The 21,011-nt window shown below is 46.1% G+C and overlaps 1 protein-coding gene across 1 annotated transcript in view; it reads left to right on the top strand.

Moving 5' to 3' along the window:
* Positions 1-20,999, top strand: part of LOC136157360 (ectonucleotide pyrophosphatase/phosphodiesterase family member 7-like) — a 38,188-nt gene extending 17,189 nt beyond the window's left edge. The window contains exons 2-5 of the mRNA XM_065919279.1: positions 1,729-1,874; positions 10,016-10,642; positions 14,805-15,042; positions 20,908-20,999. Of these exons, the coding sequence (XP_065775351.1) occupies positions 1,729-1,874; positions 10,016-10,642; positions 14,805-15,042; positions 20,908-20,999 (1,103 nt within the window). The remainder of the gene's footprint in view (positions 1-1,728; positions 1,875-10,015; positions 10,643-14,804; positions 15,043-20,907) is intronic.
* Positions 21,000-21,011: the final 12 nt, after the last annotated feature.

Genomic DNA, 21,011 nt, shown 5'->3' with positions numbered 1-21,011 from the left:
TTCCACCCCGGGATCAAATTCATGTCTCTTACATCTCCTGTATTGGCAGGTGGCTTCTTTATCACTAGTGTTTTATATGAATTTTACCTGGGGGTAGGGAGAGCAGGGAGTTGTAATTAAACCAAGCAGATTCTACCCCCAGCTCTGCCACATGACCTTGAACAAACTCTGTGCCTCCATTCCCAGCAAAGAGTGAAAGCTCTAATCAGGGATATACTAGTTCGCATCTTGCAGGGCTATTGGGAACTTCACATGAGCTAATATTCCTGAAGTACTCTGAAAAAGTGTGCTGGTATATGGCGTGATGGTGAACGTGTGCCGTGATTCCTTCACACAGACCCTACCCTTGTTACACATGCAAACCAAGGCTTGTTCATGTGCACACAGTAAGTTCAGAAGCCAAGTCAGGAGGAGAACTCAGCTCTCATGGATTCAAAGTCCATGTTCTTCACCTGTCAACTGTCTGACCTGATCCCTGACCAGGAATCTTGACACCTCCAGGCCCGAGTCCCTAGCAGCAGCACAACTTATTTCTGGTGACTCCACACCTGGCTGGCTGTCAGGCCTGCCTGCAAGGCAGAAACGATAAAGTCACAACTGGTTTTGCTTCTTCCCCATAGAAAGCCTTGGCCTTGGCCACCCTAGGGGGACTTTACCCACCAGCAGTCTGGCAGTGACTCTGACCCAACAGAGAGCATTTCCCTTCTCCGTCCTCATGACCACAAGTCCCAGTCACAGACTGTCCTTCTTACTGTGAACATGGGAGGAATCATCGCTGTCTTATGATCAGCAGGGTTACCCAGAGGCTTCATCATCCCAGGAAGAGAGGGGCACGGACCCTCAGCTCTCCCCTTGAAACTTTCAACCCCCCTTTAGACTGGCCCTCATGTGCAGTCCCCTTTTCCCTGGTACAAAGTAACATCACAGGGTTTTTTCCCCATATCTGGTTCAGTCCCTATGTTTTCAACAACAACCTAGCTTACTCACATTCCCCAGTACCTGCCTTCCTCCCTTAAACAGAGAGAAATAAGTCTGCCTCCATCTACTGACAAGTCTAGAAATCCTTCCTGGGATTTCCCTGGCAGTTCAGTGGTTAAGACTCCGTGCTTCCAATGCAGGGGGCATGGGTCCAACTGCTGGTCAGGAAACTAAGATCCCACATGCCATGTGGCCAAAAAAACAACAATTATTTTTAAACAAACCAAAAAAATCAAATCCTTCCTGATTCCCTTGGTTCCCTCAAACAGCCAAGCCTGTGGGAATCCTGGGAGAAACCCTGGGATGTTTGCATGGACTCAAGCCCACTGGAGATTTCATATAAAATCAGGTCATCACAAGCCAATGAGGAAAACCATCCCACAGGAAGTGTCCCAATCCCAGACTCTTAGCTTCTGGACACAGAATAACCCGAGGAACTTGGCCTTCCTGTGCCCTGCTTCCCGCCTCCCTCATCAGCTTCCACAGCCAACGCCAGCTTCCCCCAGGACTGTGAGGTAAGCTCCAGGAAGCAGATCCAATCTGGCAGGTCTGAGATATAATGACCCTTCTTTGTGGCTGCCAACATTTGCACTCCAGAGAAACAAGTCTGCAGCCCACAGGGTCAGCCCTCGGATTACGTAGGCCAACCGGAAGGATGTTGGAAAGAGCCATCTTAAGCACACGTGGACACGCCTGGCAACAGCATTCACAGAACTCACCGATGCTTGCCCTGCTTTATTCACTCCCAAGGTCGCTGGATAGAAGATCACGGAGTCATTCACAACATGATGTTCAACACAGAGACACTTTCGAAGTACTCCTTCAAGACCACACAGAACAAGACTGAGTGGTGGGACAATGGCGTTCTCCCCCTCTGGATCACAGCCCAGAGACAGGTATCGCCAGAAACCCCAGGCTGACTTCCTGGGAAGTCACCTCTCATTCCTAGGCATGTTGGGGGCGGGGGGGTAGAAACTGTGTGGTCTTGAGCAGGGGTCTTAATCTCTCTAAGCACCTGTTTCCCTAAATGTGGCACAGGCATCATGATTCTGTGCTCAATTAATGGAGTTGGTGTAAGGATTAAATACAATGTGTACTTTATGCATATCTCAGCAAGTTTTAGCTGTTATGGATGGATAAGTCCCCATGAGGGCAGAGTCGGCATGATCTCGATTGTACCTCCAGGGTTCATAGGATCTGGACCCAGTCGCTCTTTAATAAATATCTCTTCTCTTGCCTCTGGCTTACGCATGAAAGTCCTTAGGAGAGAAGCTGACCACTCAATGCATGAAAAGTTCTAGTGAGAACATTCCCTTGAAAGTATTACTACCCCAGCGCCCATTCACTATTGCTCCGAAAAGGCAGAGATCAGTTGCACGTTGAACTCCAAGTCCCATGCCTAGCACCAGCTTTGTGTTTCTCTGTGAGCTTCCAAAGTCATCACTCCAGAACAGATCCTCCTCCTCTTCCCCCAAGACACCAGCCTTGGCTCCAAGCTTCCCTGGGTCCTGACCCTTCCTCTCTGTGCTCCCAGCACACACAGTGCACTCTACACGGCAAAGGGGTGTGACTGCAGCAGCTCAGAACGCAGGCTGTGGACTCTGACTCCCAGAGCAGGATCCAGCCAGCCCCACCCTTCTCCCGCAGCCTCACCTCGGGCAATGACCTCTGCTCTCTGCTTCATTTGTTCCCACCCTTAGAATGAAGGTTGTCCGAGTTCGTGCTTCAGAGGCTCACTGGGAGGACTAACTGTAATAACGCACGTGAGTTGCTTAGCGCTCACTGCTCGAAATGTATGAATGGAAGCTGAGGCATTTTAGCAGAACTTCAGCTGGTCACTAGAGCTTTAGGCCAAAACTATCCAATAGAACATTCTCTGATGATGGACATGTTCTATTCTGCATAGTCCAATACGGAAGCCAAGAGCCACAGGTGGTAATTGAGCCCTTGAAATGTGGCGAGTGAGACTGAGGGACTGAATGTTTAGTTGCGTTTCATTTTCATTAGTTTCCATTTAAATCTAGATACTACACAGGTGGGACTCCCATACAGGACAACACAGCTCTAGAAGAACCACAGGAGGCTGGCCACAACCCTTCTCTACCTCAGGTTCATTTTCTCCCCCTAATTGTTATGCTCTAGCTTCCTTCCCCAATCTGTCACATTTTTAAATTTTGAGGAATAGACCATGCAAATAAACTGTGTCCTTCCAATAAAAATAACATCCATAATAGTCACTATGTGCCGGGGGCTGATTTAAGAGCTTTACGTATATTAATTTATCACAACCCTGAAGTAATGGCAACCCATTCCAGTGTTCTTGCCCAGAGAATCCCAGGGACAGCAGATCCTGGTGGGCTGCCGTCTATGGGGTCGCAAAGAGTCAGACATGACTGCAGTGATTTAGCAGCAGCAGAGGTAGTGCTAAGGTTATGCCCCTTTAACAGATGAGTAAACTGAAGCACCAAGTGACACCATAACTTCTCAAAGTCACAAAACTAGTGAGAGGCAGGGCTGGGATTGGAACTCACTCTGGGTTCAGCAACTCTTTAACTCTCACCATGACATAATATTTCTTCTGTGGCCAAAGCATTTAGTCATGGACTTCAGAGTGATTCCTGTATCTGCCGGGCTGCTAAGAATGTCTGTATAGCCCTGATTAATTCACTATTCAAAACCCAGAGCCTCTCTTGCTACAGAATTTGTTCACCGGCATGAGGCTTCTGGTGGCATTCTCCCTTCCTGGCACTTTCTTATGCATGGTTTTTGTCTCCTTGTCATTTATTTGCAGGACTTTTTTCCTCCTGTTCAATTCATAATCAGAGTGCTTTTCCTCTTTGCTGAATTATAAGTGGCTGTGCAAAATGAGGATCTGGTGCAGGGCCAGACAGCTGACAACACACCACTTGCTTGGCAAGCAAATGTCAAGTTGGTGTATCGCATCCTGCCCAGGAAGGCCATTCAGCCAACTCCCTGAGGAGCTGGCACAAAATCTCCTGTAATCAGAGCAAACCTGTGGTCCCAGGTCAGCACCCCATCCCTAAAACAGGGTGACAAATGCCAAATGCCATTGGGTGGGCACATTTGCATTGCCAGGCGGGGTTGCAGGAGGGCAGCCTACCCTGTATCCATCACTGGAAAAATCCATTCCTCTTCTGAGTCTCTTCCAGGCAGACTCTGTGGATACTGATGCATTAACCTTTAATAGGACTAAAATGTTTTTCTTCAGTGACACTAACACTGCCAGAGGTCCATCAAGATTCATGAGAATCAGCATCTCTTGGCAGATGATGCCTGTGAGATGGGATTCTCAACCACCTTTGCATCCAATCTCCACAGTCCACAAGTATATCCTCACACCATCGGGACTTCCCTAATGGTCAGGCTGTGAATGGAGAGCCTTCACTGAAAGCAAGGTGGGACTTTTTTTTGGCCTGCACTGGGTCTTAGTTGCGGCATGCGTGATCTTCACTGCCGTGTGCAGGATCTGCGTTGAAGTATGCGGGATCTTTAGTTGCAGCATGCTGGATCTAGCTCCCTGACCAGAGATGGAACCCAGGTCCTCCTGCACTGGGAGTGTTAACCACTGGGCCACTGGGGAAGTTCCAGAGAGCAGGCTGGGATTTTAAACAAGCTTCTGGGATAACAGAACCTGATCAATGACTGAGGTATTTCACCAAGTTCAGAAGTCCTAATTCTCAGAGAAAGGCAGGCAGCTATAGCTGTGAGACCCAGGAAAGTGAAAGCGTTAGTCACTCAGTCGTGTCCAACTCTTTGTAACCCCATGGCTGTAGTCTGCCAGGTTCCTCTGTCCATGGGATTCTCCAGGCAAGAATACTGGAGTGGGTTGCCCTTCCGTTCTCCAGGGGATCTTCCTGACCCAGGGATCGAACCTGGGTCTCCTGTATTGCAGGTGGGTTCTTTACCACTGTACCACCTGAGAAGCCATGAAAACCTAGGGGCATGTTTCTCCTCTTATGGAGGAGACACAGAGAGTATTAAGATGTGAAATGGTGTGGGTGAGATACTCATGTCTGCCAAGAGTCTGTAACAGGACCATGGTAGGCTGCTACCAGGAGGGGATTTGGAGAGACGGTGGGGAGGGCAGCTAAGGTTCTCAGTGTCAGCCAGATCTCCTAGACAAAAGCTTCCAAACTTGGAAAAGCTGTGAGAAAGAGGGTGCCAGCAGTTTTTGCTTAGAAGAGCATTAATAGAAACATAATGCACCCCAGTACTGGTGCAAATTGTGTCTCCATCACGCACCATAAAGGTTCTAAGAATAATACTCTGACCTCCAAAAGGGCATGGGAGGGGGTAAAACACAGACTCTTGGCCCTCTCTATTCCTTCTGTTCAGTGACGCCTCCAGAACACAGAAGAGCAATGAAATCACTCAGAACCAACTTCTGATTTCAAATACTGGATTGGTCAAAAAGTTTGTTTGGGTTTTTCCATAAGATATTACAGAAAACCCAAATTTTTTGACCAACTCAATACATGAAGTCCATCTCTTTCCAGTCAGTCATTCTGGAGAACGTGTAACTAACTCCTTTCCCTAAACCACTAAACATACTCTCCACCAAAGTACAATGGGATGAACACTTCAGGGGCCTTCCTAAAACCTATACACCTTGGTGACATTAATTCTGTCCACTAAGAGAAGAGACAAGACAAAACACAAAACCAAACTAAAACTCCATCACTAATGATTGGTTCTGAAGAGTTGTGTGAAGTGCTTGTTGCTCAGTCGTGTCCAGCTCTTTGCGACCCTATGGCCTATAGTCTCCCAGGTTCCTCCGTTCATAGAATTCTCTAGACAAGAATACTGGAGTGGGTAGCCATTTCCTTTTCTAGGGGATCTTCCTGACCCAGGGATCGAACCCAGGTCTCCTGCACTGCAGGCAGATTCTTTAGCATCTGAGCCACCAGGGAAGCCCTGAAGAGTTCTGTAGATTCTATACAAAGCCCAACACTCAGGCTTTGGCCTAAGAAGTATCAACTCTTGTTTTAAAGCAGCAGCTTAAGAGTAATAGCCACACTGATGCAACAGTACACTAAGGAAGAATAATGCACCTAATAAAACTAGCGATTTTCCAATTGCTATTGCTTCTGGAAACACTGATTATGCTAATTAAAGGGTAGAATAGTAAATACCCACTCTTTTGCATCCAATTAAGTGCTCAGATTGTTTCTCAGAAGTATTTGTTGAAAATAGCACTTTTGATTATCGTAGATCTCAAATAAACAGTCAAGTGTGTGTGTATGTGTGTGTGTGTATGCACATGCTACATATATATTTCTCTCTGGAGCTCATTTCACAAAGCATCATAAATCCTACAATCTCTATGGGACCAATGAGAAAAACCATAGCTTCCTAAGACTACAGTCTGGACACCTTTAAAGAAAGAGTATGTGTTAAGAACATAGCTCGAGAAAATAATTTCAAGTTGGGAACATCTGAGATTTAACAGGCAAATACCTAGGAACTTAACTAATGTGCAGTGCTGCCTAAGTCCCTCACAATGTCAATGTCAGCTTATTCTATATAATAAAATAGCCAAACTGTGTTCTACAAAACGTTAGAAGTTTCATCCTTCCAGTCAATCCATGCTTGAGAGAAAAGTCAATTTACACTTAGAGTTAAACAAACTACCATCACTAAAAACTGAGAATTATGTCTAATGCCAATCAGAAATGCAATAAATAAATATTAGAGGATTTGCAAGTTAAAGCAACCATAGAAATTCTATTATCAGAAAGGAAAATGTGTTACCTGTAGAGGTTACAAATAAGATACTAGAACCCGAAAAAGAAAGCATTTCTGAAACTATTTCCGTAAGTTAATCAAGAGAGAAGAAGGTGTGCTTTCTGCCCCTAAAAGGAGATGTGATTCATGTATTCATTCAGCATGTACTTAGTCAGCAGTCAGCACCTAAGTCTGAGCCAGGCCCGTCCTAGGTCCCAGGAAAAATGCATTCAACAAGAACAGCCACACTTTCTAGAGGAGGGAACTAGATAGTTTTCAAAGCAAGCAAAGTAAGGTAATTTCAGGTTGGGGAAAATGCTTTAGAGAAAATAAAACCGGATCCCAAAATAGGAAATGAATGCTGGAGGGCAGAAGGGACAATATTTCACCTATAGCTATGGACAGCAGAGTTTCTGGAACTGTGCAAAGTGCTTAGTGCTAGGACTTCTGTCTTGGGTCAAGCCTCCTAAAAGCAGAGCCTGAGGCAGGGATGCAGTGCATGTAAGACAGAGAGAGCTCTCAGGAGATGGGAGTAAGGAAAATTGACGTAGCGAGAGAAGGAGCTAAGCGAGATGTGGCCTCTGCTGAACACCAGCTTCAGCCTGATCCCCCAGGAGCACAGGAACATGAATTTCACCCCCATGTTATCCCACCCTGAAGCCAGGGAGCTGGCTTTATGTCCTGCTGCCGGTCACTGGCCGTGGGCTGCTGAGGATAAAGGAGCAGTAAAGGCTACCTACTCAGGTGAGGCAGGTCTGGCCACTTGGCAGAGGGATTTTTCCAGAACATGGAGGAATAGTGAGACATTAGCAGCCACCCTCACAGAAATGGATGTGGGTGCACAGGCCCAATAAGGGGATCTGGGTGGGGCTCCAATGACATCCCCTCCAACTTCCAAATAGCTTACCTGCTTCTCTCTCTCAAACGGTACATGGTAAGTTTGATATTATGCTTGGTTATACTTTTCTGCCCAGTTGTAGGCCACATAGCCATGACCCAGGTGCTAATATCCCACAATTTGTCCCATAATTTATTCTCTATACCAGATTGTCACCATTACACCAGCATCCTCTCCTGGCTCTACTAAAGCCATTGAACTGTAGAGAGTTTTTCAGAATATCTAAATCTTTGGTGATACAAGAAGAGTCCCAGTGCTTGCTTCGGCAGCACATATACTAAAATTAGAAAAGTCACAGAACAGCCCTCAAGTTAACAGCCAAGATGAAGGAAAATACTTGCTCCCCAAATAAGCAGGTCAGTCATTTACAGAACCAGAAATATATCAAGTGCCTACTATGTGCCCAGTCCTGGTCGAGGAGCTGCTTTACAACAACCTATTTAGTGAGATGGGTCCATCTTACTGTTAACTCATTGGCGAGTGTACATAAAACTATTTTCTTTTCCTAACAATTTTACCAGTCTTTGTCAAAAAACAAAAACACCTTTCTGCTGAGGAGCATTATCACTTGATATTTTCATGACTTTGAAATTACTTGTGTTGTTAACACAGCCTCATTTTCAGTCTGAAGACTCAGTTCTGCTCATGGTAAAACCTTCATCTAAGATCCGAGTCAAAGCTCTAATCCCCAGCATGCTCCCTACCCCACCACAGACTCTCTGGTGGCCCCAGCTGCCTGGAAAAGAAGGAATGTGACCCATGGTCCACTCTCTCGAGCCCCCACCCCACCCCTCTTTCCCCGATTTACCCACTGGAGACAAGGACAGGGAAGAGACAAGCAGCTCCTCCCATGACGGCTTTTAAGGAGGCCAGGGCTCTTTTTCTGTTGGCTATAATCTAGTGCCCTGCCTGGTTTCCCACAACATGACAGACAGGTGAAGGTGGCTGGGCCACTGACAACAGATTCAAGGTTAAGCAGCAACCCCTCGTCAGGCCTTGCAAGATTCAGCAGAATTTCAAGGATCACCCACCACCTTCCTCAGAGGTGAAGAATCCCACACTCCCTGCTGCAGCCATTCCTGCCATGACCAGTCTCAGCTTCCTTCTGCAGACTCCAACCATGGGGTCTACAGGCACATTTCAGTTCCACCTTCAATGCCCCTCAGGAGACAGAAACTGGAGGAAATAATCACTGCCCCTCTTCAGCTGACCGTGCAGTTGAGCCCAATGCTCTTCGTTCCTCTTCAGGAAGGATAAAAGTTGAGCTCACTGAATGCTTACCAATGTACTCTACGTGCATTTAGTCCCTGCAACCACCCCATGAGGTGGCGTTAACAACCCCACTTTACAGATGAGGTAACAGAGGTGGAGAGCATTTGGGTAACACACATCCAAATGAAAGAGAAAAGATAAACCCAGGCAATCCAGCAATAAGCACACCTTTAACTGTTCTGTTGTCTGCCTCTGGGTCTGGAATCAAGCAGACATCTGCACAGGGAATAAGATGACAGCCTCCGCTTTTGTAAACACCCCAAATTCAATAACATTAGAGATGAGGACAGCTAGGTAGATTCTTTCATCTCTAACAGCCCCAGAAGGAGTCCCCAGGTCTCTGACTCTGGCTGGGACACAGGCCCAAGGCTCAACCAACTGCTGTGGCCAGGGGACACAGTGTTCCCCGACTGGCAGCCCAGAGCCACACCCCACTTCCGGAGCCTGATGTGGAACCAACAAGAGCAGGGAGGAGAGCCTCCAGGGGACGTCAGGTGCTCCAAACCTGCAGACAGTGGAGTGGGCGCTGGGCAGGCAAACATTTACTGTCCACTGCACACATTGGACACACTGGGGAAGGCCTGTGGTGGCTTGTTAGGTCTAGAGGCAATGAAAAGAGTGCCTGCCAAGTGCCAAAACACAATGCCCAACACTTTATCTTAAAGCTACCTGGATTAATCCTCAAGAAAGTCCCATCAGCTTCTTGGCATTTTACAGGTAGAAATACTGAAGCACTACGAGATTAAAGAACTCACTCACCATCACCAGTTTAGAAAGTACCATTTCTCCTCCAATCTAAGGAACTTTTTTTCTTTCATTTTTCCATCCCAAATTGGAATGCATCTTCCAGTCACTGAAGTGTCAGCGGTTTTACTGGCAGCATTTTTCTTCGTAGAAGTGCATAAAATAAGGGCACATCTCACAATTATCAGTGTTTTAGATTCCAGGAGATCCTGGTGATGCCAGGAATGAAGCCCAACCCCATCTGCCTCCAAACATGGGCCCACATGTTTTCTATGCATGTTTCTGGACTGGGACAGGGCTGCCAACATGCTGGGCTTTGCACATGATGAGCAACACAGGAGAAACGGCTCTAACAGGCTTTTATTCTTGTACTTGCAGGGGAGGAAAACAGCGTCCTTCCACTATCCCGGGGGAGGTGCCAAGTACCAAGGGGAGGCTGTCCAGAGGTCCCTGGTGGAGTCATACACCCACCCAAACGGTAACGAGACAGAGTGGAGACAGAACATCGACATCGTCATGAACTGGTTCACCAAGGAAGACTTTGACTTTGTGACCCTGTACTATGGAGAGCCAGATAGCGTAGGACACCTCTATGGACCTGACACGGAGAAAAGGAGGGCAATGATTCAGCAAATCGACAGAACCATCGGATACCTATTGGAAGCTATTGGGAGGCACAGCTTGACTGAGCACCTCAATGTCATCATCACGTCAGACCATGGCATGACCACCATGAAAAAGAAGCCCAACATCACCGAGATCCTCCTGAGCAACTACATCAGCTTCAAGGACTTGGTCCAGTTTGACATCGTGGACTATGGCGGCTTTGGGATGCTCCTGCCCAAACTGGGGCAAGAGGAAGCCGTTTACCAAGCACTGAAGAATGCTCATCCTCACCTCAATGTGTACAAGAAGGAAGAATTTCCAGAACGCTTCCATTTTGCCAAACATGAGCGGGTCCTGCCGATCGTGATGTACGCCGACTCTGGTTATAGCATCAGCGGGGTGAGTGGATTCTAAAATAGAGTCCATCTTGGATCTGGAAGGCAGCCAATAGGGAAGGACTGTTCTGAAAAAAATTAAAACATAAGTGTATGCATGATGAGTTAGTTGTAACCCACTGTTTTCTGAGTGTTCCCCACCTCCCCACATCCCACCCTACCCACCCTGCTCCATGTTACCATTATGCAACAATAATGATATATATCTCTGGCCAAGGTTGTGTCTAGGGCTGTGTTAAAAATTTAACATTAATTATTTCATGTTTGGGCTTCCCTGGTTGCTCAGTGATCTACCTCAATGCAGGAATCATAGGAGATGTGGGTTTGATTCCTGGAGGAGAAAATGGCAAACTGCTTCAGTATTCTTGCCTAGAGAATCCCATGGACACAGAAGCCTGGCAGGCTATAGTCCGTAGGACTATTAAAAAGTCAGAAACAACTGAGCGACTGAGCACGCACACACAAACACATTTTATTTTTGTTTTCCTAACAGAGAAGGCAATGGCAACCCACTCCAGTACTCCTGCCTGGAAAAATCCCATGGACAGAGGAGCCTGGTAGGCTGCAGTCCATGGGGTCACTAAGAGTCGGACACGACTGAGCAACTTCACTTTCACTTTTCACTTTCATGCATTGAAGAAGGAAATGGCAACCCACTCCAGTGTTCTTGCCTGGAGAATCCCAGGGACGGGGGAGCCTTGTGGGCTGCCATCTATAGGGTCACACAGAGTCAGACACGACTAAAGCGACTTAGCAGCAGCAGCAGCAACAACCCTAAAGGTTAATTCTCTTATCTTTCCTTTATAATGAGGAAGAAACCAAAGCTGAAGAGGAGTGATTTGGTATTAGAAATGTTAAGGCTGATGTACAAACCCAAGCCTATGTGCTGGATTATTATGCACAGATTAACAAGAAATTAACAGCCCTCCGCCCCAAAAAAAACCACCTTCTAGTTCCCATTTGAATATAGTCAAAAGAAAAAAGGCAATCCTGATCACATAAAAATTTATACACAGATGCCCATGGCAGCATTATTCATAATAAACAAAAGGTGGAAACAACCAAAATGCCCATAAACTGATGAATGGATAAACAAAACAGGGTCTAGCCATACAGTGGAATACTATGTAGCCATTAAAAGGAAATGAAGTACTGATAACACGTTATCATTTGAATGAACCTTGAGAACATAAGGCTCAGTGAAAGAAGTCAAATAGGAGAGACCACATATTGTATGATTCCATTTTTTTTTTAGAATTTTTTAATTTTTTTTCTTTTTTTTTCCATTTATTTTTATTAGTTGGAGGCTAATTACTTTACAATATTGTAGTGGTTTTTGCCATACATTGACATGAATCAGCCATGGATTTACATGTATTCCCCATCCCGATCCCCCCTCCCACCTCCCTCTCCACCCGATCCCTGTGGGTCTTCCCAACGCACCAGCCCCGAGCACTTGTCTCATGCACCCAACCTGGGCTGGTGATCTGTTTCACCCTTGATAATACACATGTTTCGATGCTGTTCTCTCGAAACATCCCACCCTCGCCTTCTCCCACAGAGTCCAAAACTCTGTTCTGTACATCTGTGTCTCTTTTTCTGTTTTGCATATATGGTTATCGCTACCATCTTTCTAAATTTCATATATATGCGTTAGTACACTGTATAGGTCTTTATCTTTCTGGCTTACTTCACTCTGTATAATGGGCTCCAGTTTCATCCATCTCATTAGAACTGATTCAAATGAATTCTTTTTAATGGCTGATTAATATTCCATGGTGTATATGTACCACAGCTTCCTTATCCATTCGTCTGCTGATGGACATGTATGATTCCACTTAAATGAAATGTCCAGAATACACAAATCTATAGATACGGAGCATAGATTGGTGGTTGTCTACAACCAAGGGAAGTTGTAGGGAGATTGGGGAGTAACTGCTGAAGGGTATAGGCTTTCTTTTTGGGGTGATGGAAGTATTCTAAAATTTATTGTGATGATAGTTTCACAACTCTGTGAATATACTAGATATCATTGAATTGTATACTTCAAATGGATACATTGCATTGTATATGAATTATATCTCAACACAGTTGTTAAGAAAAAAATAAGAAGCCTAAAGAAGAAAATACCAAAATCAATGCTAATTGTGAGACATACATGAGGTCTTTTTTTTTAAACTACCAATCAATAATTCATGACAGAACAAAGTTTAAGTGATGCTTCAATATCACATGACAGAAGACCATCTCAGGTACAACCTGAAGAATCTTTGTCTAAGGCTGTGAACGGAAGCCAAACATCATAATTATGCTTGCAATCTGTATACTCTTAGGTTGCTGAAAGTCTAGAGTATAACAGGTGTGGGAAAGCTCATAAGGTTATTGTTTAATATTGGTGGAAACATTTACAGTAAAATATAAAACTTAATTGGTATTTTGTAAGCCCCCACATGGCCTGGAGCAAAGGCCCTGCCAAGAAGTTTACATAGCACTGACCTCTTTGTAAACCTGGTTAATGATGTCACAGTTTGAGAGGGACGATAAGACATTTAAATGAACAGTCATATTCCCAGCATGACCAACCAGATAGTTTGAGGGATGGGATGCAGTGATCAGTTTAATCTTCTGGCAAACTGTCTGTTAGAAAATCTTTTGTGTCTCAATGCTCTAAATTGAGCATATTCCCACCCACCTGCCTGCCTTGATGTGCAGAGCAGAGTGGGTGTGACTCTTCTCTCTTAGGATTAGGGAGCTTGCAAAGAACATGAGGCCATTCCTGGGATCACTTAACTGTTCTTAACAGGCTGCCCTATGGCATCAAGTTCTTCCCAGGTGGTGCAGTGGTAAAGAATCCGCCTGCCAATGCAGGAGACACAAGACATGGATTTGGTCCCTGGGTGGAGAAGATTTCCTAGAGTAGGAAATGGCAACCCTGCTCCAGTATTCTTGCCTGGGAAATCCCATGGACAGAGGAGCCTGGAGGGCTACAGTCCATGGGGTTGCAGAGTTGGACATAACTGAGTGACTGAGCACCAGAGCACAGCATGGCCTCAAATGCCTTTGGACTGGTTTCTTTAGCCAGGTGAGGGAGCCTTAGCTGAGCAGACAGGAAGCAAGACAACCAATAGACCAACCTTTCAGTACACAGAGACCACATGTCTGACACGCCAGAGTATCTGCTGGTCCTCAGAAAATAAGAAAATACAAACAGTGCTGTGGTGTGACTGATGCTTTGTCACTTGAAAGGGGTCAGACAAAAGTCTATCTAGTACTCATTAAACAATTACCTACAGTCCTGATACCCTCCTCTTTAATCCTCCTCTTCCCCCACTCCCAAAAAATATATATACACAATTTTGTGCCATAAGCAACAATATACCTGAGGACTTTCCTGTTGGTTCAGTGGCTAAGACTCTGAGCTCCCGATGCAGGGGGCCCAAACTCAATCCTCGATCCCACAAGCCCCAACTAGGAGTGTGCCACAACTAAGACCTGGCGAAGCTAAATAAATAAATAAATATTTTTGAAAAAGAAAATAAATGCTCCTAGCTATAGAACCAGTCTGGGTTCAAATACCTACTCCAGCATTGGCTACTTCATGACTCAGGATAGTTTATTCATCTGTAAAATGGCAGTGATGAGGATAGAGCCTTCATTTTATAAAACATTCAGAACAGTTCATGGTGCACAGTGAGCCCTCTATAATTGAGTCTGTTAGGACTGTCAGTATTACTATCTTATTACTGCTTCTAACAGGTGTGATTTTCTTTGAAAAAGAAAGTGTTAGTCACTCAGTAGTGTCTGACTCCTTGTGACCCCACACACCAGTCTCCTCTGTCCACAGAATTCTCCAGGCAAGAATACTGGAGTGGGTTGCCATTTCCCACTCCAGGGTATCTTCCTGACCCAGGGACTGAACCCAGGAATCCCGAATTGTGGGCAGCTTCTTTACCATCTGAGCCACCAGGGAAGTTGTGAGCTTTATTCTCTTCCTTAAAGATCTTCCATTCCTACTCCTCTCTGCCACTGCAGAGAGCAGTGTCCTTCCTTGTCATTTAAGTGCTCAAAGATTTCCTGGATCTAACAACTATGGAATTAATTAAGGGAAAACTTTCTTTCAGAGGACTGGAATCTTAAATGACTGTTTCGTTGTTATTATTTTTCAGCGATTTATACTATATTTCAACAAAGGAGATCACGGTTTTGATAATGTCTACATGGACATGAAGACCATATTCAGAGCTTTCGGGCCTGACTTCAAGAAGAACCACCTGGCCGAGCCTTTTGACAGCATCCACATCTACCCCCTCATGTGTAAGCTCCTGGGGGTCACCCCTGAGCCCCACAACGGCTCCCTGGCAGTCACCCAGGAAATGCTGGTAGACACTTACGACCCGCACACAGGTAAGACACAAAAGCCACCGCCAAGAGACTGGTAGTGTGGTCTGTTCTGTCCTGAGAGAGAAAAGATTCAAAAAGGGGTTTTCTGAATGAGGGAAACATCAAGCAGAACAATCCTGTTTCCTGGCAGCTTCAGTGCCCCCAGCACAAGATTATCAGCAGCAGCTGTGAACAGGTAGCATATGAAGGAGGAAATCCCTCACTGTGTTGGTGACATTTTATACAGTGCCCATGGGGCAAAAAGGAAGGCTCTCCATAGAGGAAATCAGGCAATAATCCTTCTGAGCCTCAGAAAGCATGTAGAGTCAGCCTTCCCTCCACCAGATACCCCTTGTAGATTCTGAAAAGCAGCCTTCCGTCAGCAACTCTGTGCATGCTGGTGCCCAGAGGAAAGCTGCTCACAGGAGAGGAACAAAGCTTTAGCGCTCTTCTCATGGCTAGACATGGGGGGCGGGGGTTCCTGTAAATGAGGTTGAGAATCCTTAAGACTTCAAAAAACTAAATCTCGGTGATATAAAGGAAGAAAGGAAGCATCTCTGGGAATTCAGCTGTTTACAAACACTCACCAGCATTTCTTCTGTGGGGAGACTCAGTGCCCAGTGATTTATCAGATGCTTAGAGCAACCACACTCAATCGAAATGGAGTACAAGGAACAGCTCCCTGTACTCTTCCCTTCTACCAAGCCACTACCCACAGTCTTCCCTGGTGGCTCAGCCAGTAAAGAATCTGCCCACAATGTGGGAGACCTGGGTTTGGTCCCTGGGTTGGGAAGATTCCCTGGAGATGGAAATAGTTACCCACTCCAGTATTCTTGCCTGGAGAATACCATGGACAGAGAAGCCTTGCAGACTACAGTCCATGGGGGTCACAGAGTCGGGGACACAACTGAGCAACTAAAAACTAGACCCACAACCTTCATGTGAATTTACTAGAAACAGGATGTTCTGCAGAAAACTAAATGAATGGCAATTCTCTAAGTTATTGAGAATTTCTTTTTAAGTGTTAGAATTTTGCTACAACCCTTTGGCCCCTACACCTGCCCCATACGTAATCCTGGGAGGCTGGGGTGAGGTGTATTTGATCATCTGTTATTGATAAGCAGGACATCCCACCGACTGATTTTCAGCGAATTGGCTTTTAGCAAATTGGTCATTTGGCAAAGTGGTCGTTAGGCAAATGGGTCATTTGGCGAATAGGTCATTTAGTAAATCGGCTTTCAATGACTTGCCCTATGAGATTTCTCTACAGTGAGCACTTTCTTGGGTTAAATGTACATTTCGTTTCCATAATTAATATTCACCAGTGCCTGGATAGGAAACTTCCCAGAGACCCAGGAGCAGCCTCTTAATCAGATCATTTAAAAAACATCTGATTTTTTATTAACAGGAGCAGAGATGAAGAGGGCATCTGCTCTCCAAAATACAGCGATCGGTCTCACAGTTGTCACAGGAGTCCTTGTGGTTCTGTTTGTCGCTGGTGTGACATTCACAGTCTTTTGTCGGAAAAAGACGTGAGTAGTCTGAGAGTTTTCTGTGGTTGATCAGTTCACACTGTAATAACCCATTTCAACCACTTTCTGAGTGTGTTGGGGTCCAACACTTGAGGACCCAGCAACCAGGGATATCTTTGTGAACTTGCAGTCTGGGCAGTGATACAGAGACCAGGACTCAGGAGAGCCCCCAGCTTGGTTTGATCTCAAAAATCTTGATATGTAACAAAGGCCCCATTTTCACTTTGCATTGGGCACCAAAAACTACATTTCAGTTGCATTCGTTTCCCAGCACTGCCATAACAAAGCACCACATACTGGGGTGGCTTACAACAATAGAAACTTGTCTCGTGGAACTGGAGGCTAGAAGTATGAGATCAAGGTATTCACTTGATCCCTCTGAAATGTGTAGGGGAGAAGTCTTCCTGGCTTCTACTAGCTTCTGGTGGTTGCCAGCAATCCTTGGCATTCCTTGGCTTGTAGACACAATCTCTGCGTCCACCATCACATGGGCAACTTCGCTCTGAATCTCTGTCTTCACATGGCATTCTCTCCTCTTAAAGGGACACCAATCATGGAATTCACAGCCGCCTGTATTTCAGTATGATCTCCTCCTAACTTAATTACACCTGCAGAGACCCTGTTTCCAAATGAGGTCATGTTCCTAAGTACCAGGGGTCATGACTTCCAACACATCCTTTTGGGGGAACACAGTTCAACCTGTAACACTGGTCCTGCCATCAACAAAAGCACTCAGTGGCCCAGATACACTGCTTTCTACATCTCCATAGTTACATCAGAAGACTGAGCCTCTCACATCCCTTGTGACACTCAATCCTGACCATGCCTCTGCTTTCAAAGAGCTCCTGTCTCAACAACATGGAGGCCTCCTGAACACCATAAACAGCCTAAGGAAAGTCAGAACTTTACTTAACCTTAACTCCATTACAAAGCCCACATTTAATGTAATTTATATTTGAACTATAAAATTTTCCTATAAGTTGAAACATGACCTATAAAAGTCTCTATACCCTGAAGCAACATTTTAGAAAGAAATCAATTGGTCCTTTTCTGCAGAAACCATTAGCCATGGAAGAGAGGAAAAACCTCAAGGTACTGATTGAATGGCCATTCCCACAGCATAATTTCTAAAAGATAACCATTTCATATAGTTAAAATGTATTAGTTTTTCATCATCCACCATCACCATCACCATCATTATTAAAGAAAGCCTCAAATCCAGAAGTTGAATCTTTACTATGTGCATATATGCATGTCTTCTGCCACTGAAAGGACTGTTTAGATATACCCTAAAGCTTCTCTCCACATCAATACCACTGGAATTTTCACTTTCTATGTTAAATAGCAGTCCTAATCTTCACTAACACCTGAACACACCACATCTGTGGGGTCCATGGGCCATTACAAATCCCTTCAATGCCTTGATCCTTCCAAGTTCAGGTGCGAGATATATTACCTATGACCTTTGTCCCTCCCAAGAGCCCACACACAAAGATAAAAGTATCGTCTGTGTGCAGGTCAGTGGTGTGGCCCACTCAGGGCCTTCTGCAATCTGCCTCCCATCTATGGCATCAGGAAGGCTAGACAAGCCTAGACTTATTAATATCTTAGTATAATATCATGCAGCATCACTTACTTTGGTATTGACCCTGTATGCCCTTTGGTTCCTCAGAGGAAAGGTAATTAATAGCTATTATATGTGTTAATAGAAAGCTTGGTATTCATGAGTTTGACCCATTCCCATTGGTTTCCACTCTCCACTGCAGGCAGAGAGCTGACCAAAACAGCACAAGTAAGCCAGTACACCTGACCGAGCTCTAACATCGTTCCTTCAGGACCAAGATCCAACTATATCTTACATCAGATGTTTCTACCCCAGGATGCTGTGACTCAGAGGATTTATGCAACATCTCAGACCCAGAAACCTTTAATTCCTTGTAAAAACACAGCAATAACCACAGTTCACACTCTTTACTTTAATCAACTGTTGATGGAATAAAAGACAATTTTTGTCAGATCCTGTGCTCACTTGGTTCTTGTAGAAGAACAGATATAAGAGAACAAATGCACTCAATTAGAATTAATTTTCCCCTCTTGTTCTCATAGCTGAGCAGGGCTCAAGTGTTTCTCATCTGAAAGGGGTAATAAGACTCATCTGTCCCCATCAACTGCATTGTGCAAGCATATTTAACAAATTAGCTCCCAAGATGCTTCCAAATAGAGTTATTTCAAGAGATTTATGAAGGTAAACTTATTAGACTCTGAACACAGTTCAAACTCCAGGGGCAGCACCAGTGCCTTTCACTGTCCTGCTTTTTACTCAAGACGTAATAAGGTCAAATGGAAGTAACTTTTTTTCTTTTCTTCCCCATCCCCATCTGTGTACCATTCTGACTCTTCTTCCAGATTCCTTTCCCTGCAGAGTCAAAGCTTCCACTGTAAGCCCTAATAGTTCCATGTGCTCACTGGCACTGTATATATTGCCATTGTGCTTCTATATTTATTTGTGTGATAATTAGTTCAATACCTATTTCCCCCATGTAACCCTGAGCCTCTGGAGGGAAGGGAACCACTCCTGGTTCTTCTTACTGTTGCATCCTCAGTGCCTGATAGTACCAGGTACATGAAGTGAGGCATTAGTTGCTCAGTCGTGTCCAACTCTTTGTGACACCATTGACTGTAGCCTGCCAGGCTCTTCTGTTCATGGAATTCTCCAGGCAAGAATAATGGAGTGGGTTGCCATTCCCTTCTCCAGGGGATCTTCCCAACCCAGGAATCGAACCCGGGTCTCCTGCATTATAGGCAGATTCTTTACTACTAAAACACCAGGGAAGCCCTACCAGGAACGTAGTTTATGCTTAAAAAGTATCTGGTGAACTCTGTGGGTTAGAGACAGACCCTAATTGGGATATGGGGAAGCAAGGGTTCCTATCTGTGTTGGGAGAAATCAATGAAATCAGAGTAATCATGGTTAGACCCATCACACCTATGGTCTGCCTTCACTGTTCATTTTATTTGTTGCTACAAATGACTTTCACGTCCCCCCAAGCCTAAACAATAAGATGTTCACCCAAGTTGTTTTCCAGGAAGTTGGAGTCAGCTGTGTCTAGTTCTAGCCGGTTAAGACTGATTAGGACCACCAACCCTCCAACTGGGCACGCGGGAGCTTGGTGACCTTTGACGTCAAAGGGTCAAAAACTCCATCAGAACCTGCTGTTTTCTGAACAATGGTCTCATGAAGAAGCCTATTAGTTGCCCCTGCATGAAACAACTATGACCTCACCTTTTACTTATTTCCAATCACCTCACTCCATGCCCACCTTGGTGCCAGACCACCCTGCTTCTTTAGCCCATAAACACCCCACAACCCCTTGCCCGCCTGTCCACAGGGAGGCAGGTTTGATGTTTGTTTCCTCGTGAGTGGCTGCTCATGAATAAATCCCTTCTCTGCCTCAAACTTCAGCGTCTCAGCATCTGGCAAATGAATCTGGTTGGGTAATGAGGCAAGCCTCCTAGCTGCACCCAGGCAGCCAGGGCCTCCTCATCCCTCTCCCACCCTCAGAAGTATGGCCTGCCCATGGTTCCCACAGTAGAAGCTGTTTCAGGAATGCAGCCTTGAGAGAGCGAGGCGCTGAGGAGACACTGGACCGTGTGCTGACTGGACCCTGTGAAGGCCTCAACATACACTGTTAGGGTTCTGCCAGGAGGCTGTGAGGGTCTATTCACCTTGGGTGCCCAACACAAGCCTCTTAAGCAAGCTCCCTCACGTATTAAAACTGCCACCGACCAACCTGGAGGGGCCTGCTGTTCTCCTCGGTCTCTCCTCGCCCTCCGTGTACGGGGCAGGACTGAGGTAAAGATGCAAACCAACACCTTCACCTCAGCGCCCTTGGCCAAGGAGAGAAAGGGCAGCGGCGGGCTGGGCCCACAGGCCCTGAGGCGACCCTCGCACCCGAGGCTGGGCTTGAGGCCACAGTCCCAGAGGAGTCGGGGGAGGGCTAGGATAAGGCTCAAGGGACGACGCTCCTGCCCGTAGGGGCCTTGCCAAAAAGACGGTCGAAAAAGTTCTAGAACAACGAGAAGGATTACCTGGCCCTCAGCCTGACTGAACGCTCTCCCGGGAGCCCTCGGTGCCCCGCCCAGCGAAACTTGGCGCCAAAGTCTGACACCGCCCTCATCGAAGCCATGGCCCCGCCCCCTTCCGCCGTGGCCCCACCTCCAAGGCCCAGAGCCCGCCTCCAACTTCCCCCTCGACGCCCCGCCCACCACCGCACGAACCACCTGCTGAACTGCACCGCCTCCTGAACAGGCTCCTTCCTTAAGCCCCGCCTCCTGAGCTCTGCGCCCCGCCTCCCAGGGCCCGAGCGGCTCTTGGCCCCGCCCCGAGCCCCACCCCGGCCCCGCGCACCGCCTCGGGCCGCCTCGAATCACAACCCTGCTCCCGCCTAGTCTCCGGGGCAA

The sequence above is a fragment of the Muntiacus reevesi genome, chromosome 2, assembly GCF_963930625.1.
Source record: "Muntiacus reevesi chromosome 2, mMunRee1.1, whole genome shotgun sequence".
NCBI classification, from domain to species: domain Eukaryota; kingdom Metazoa; phylum Chordata; class Mammalia; order Artiodactyla; family Cervidae; genus Muntiacus; species Muntiacus reevesi.
The sequence above is the reverse complement of the archived record's forward strand: the minus strand, read 5'-3'. Positions and strand labels throughout refer to the sequence as shown.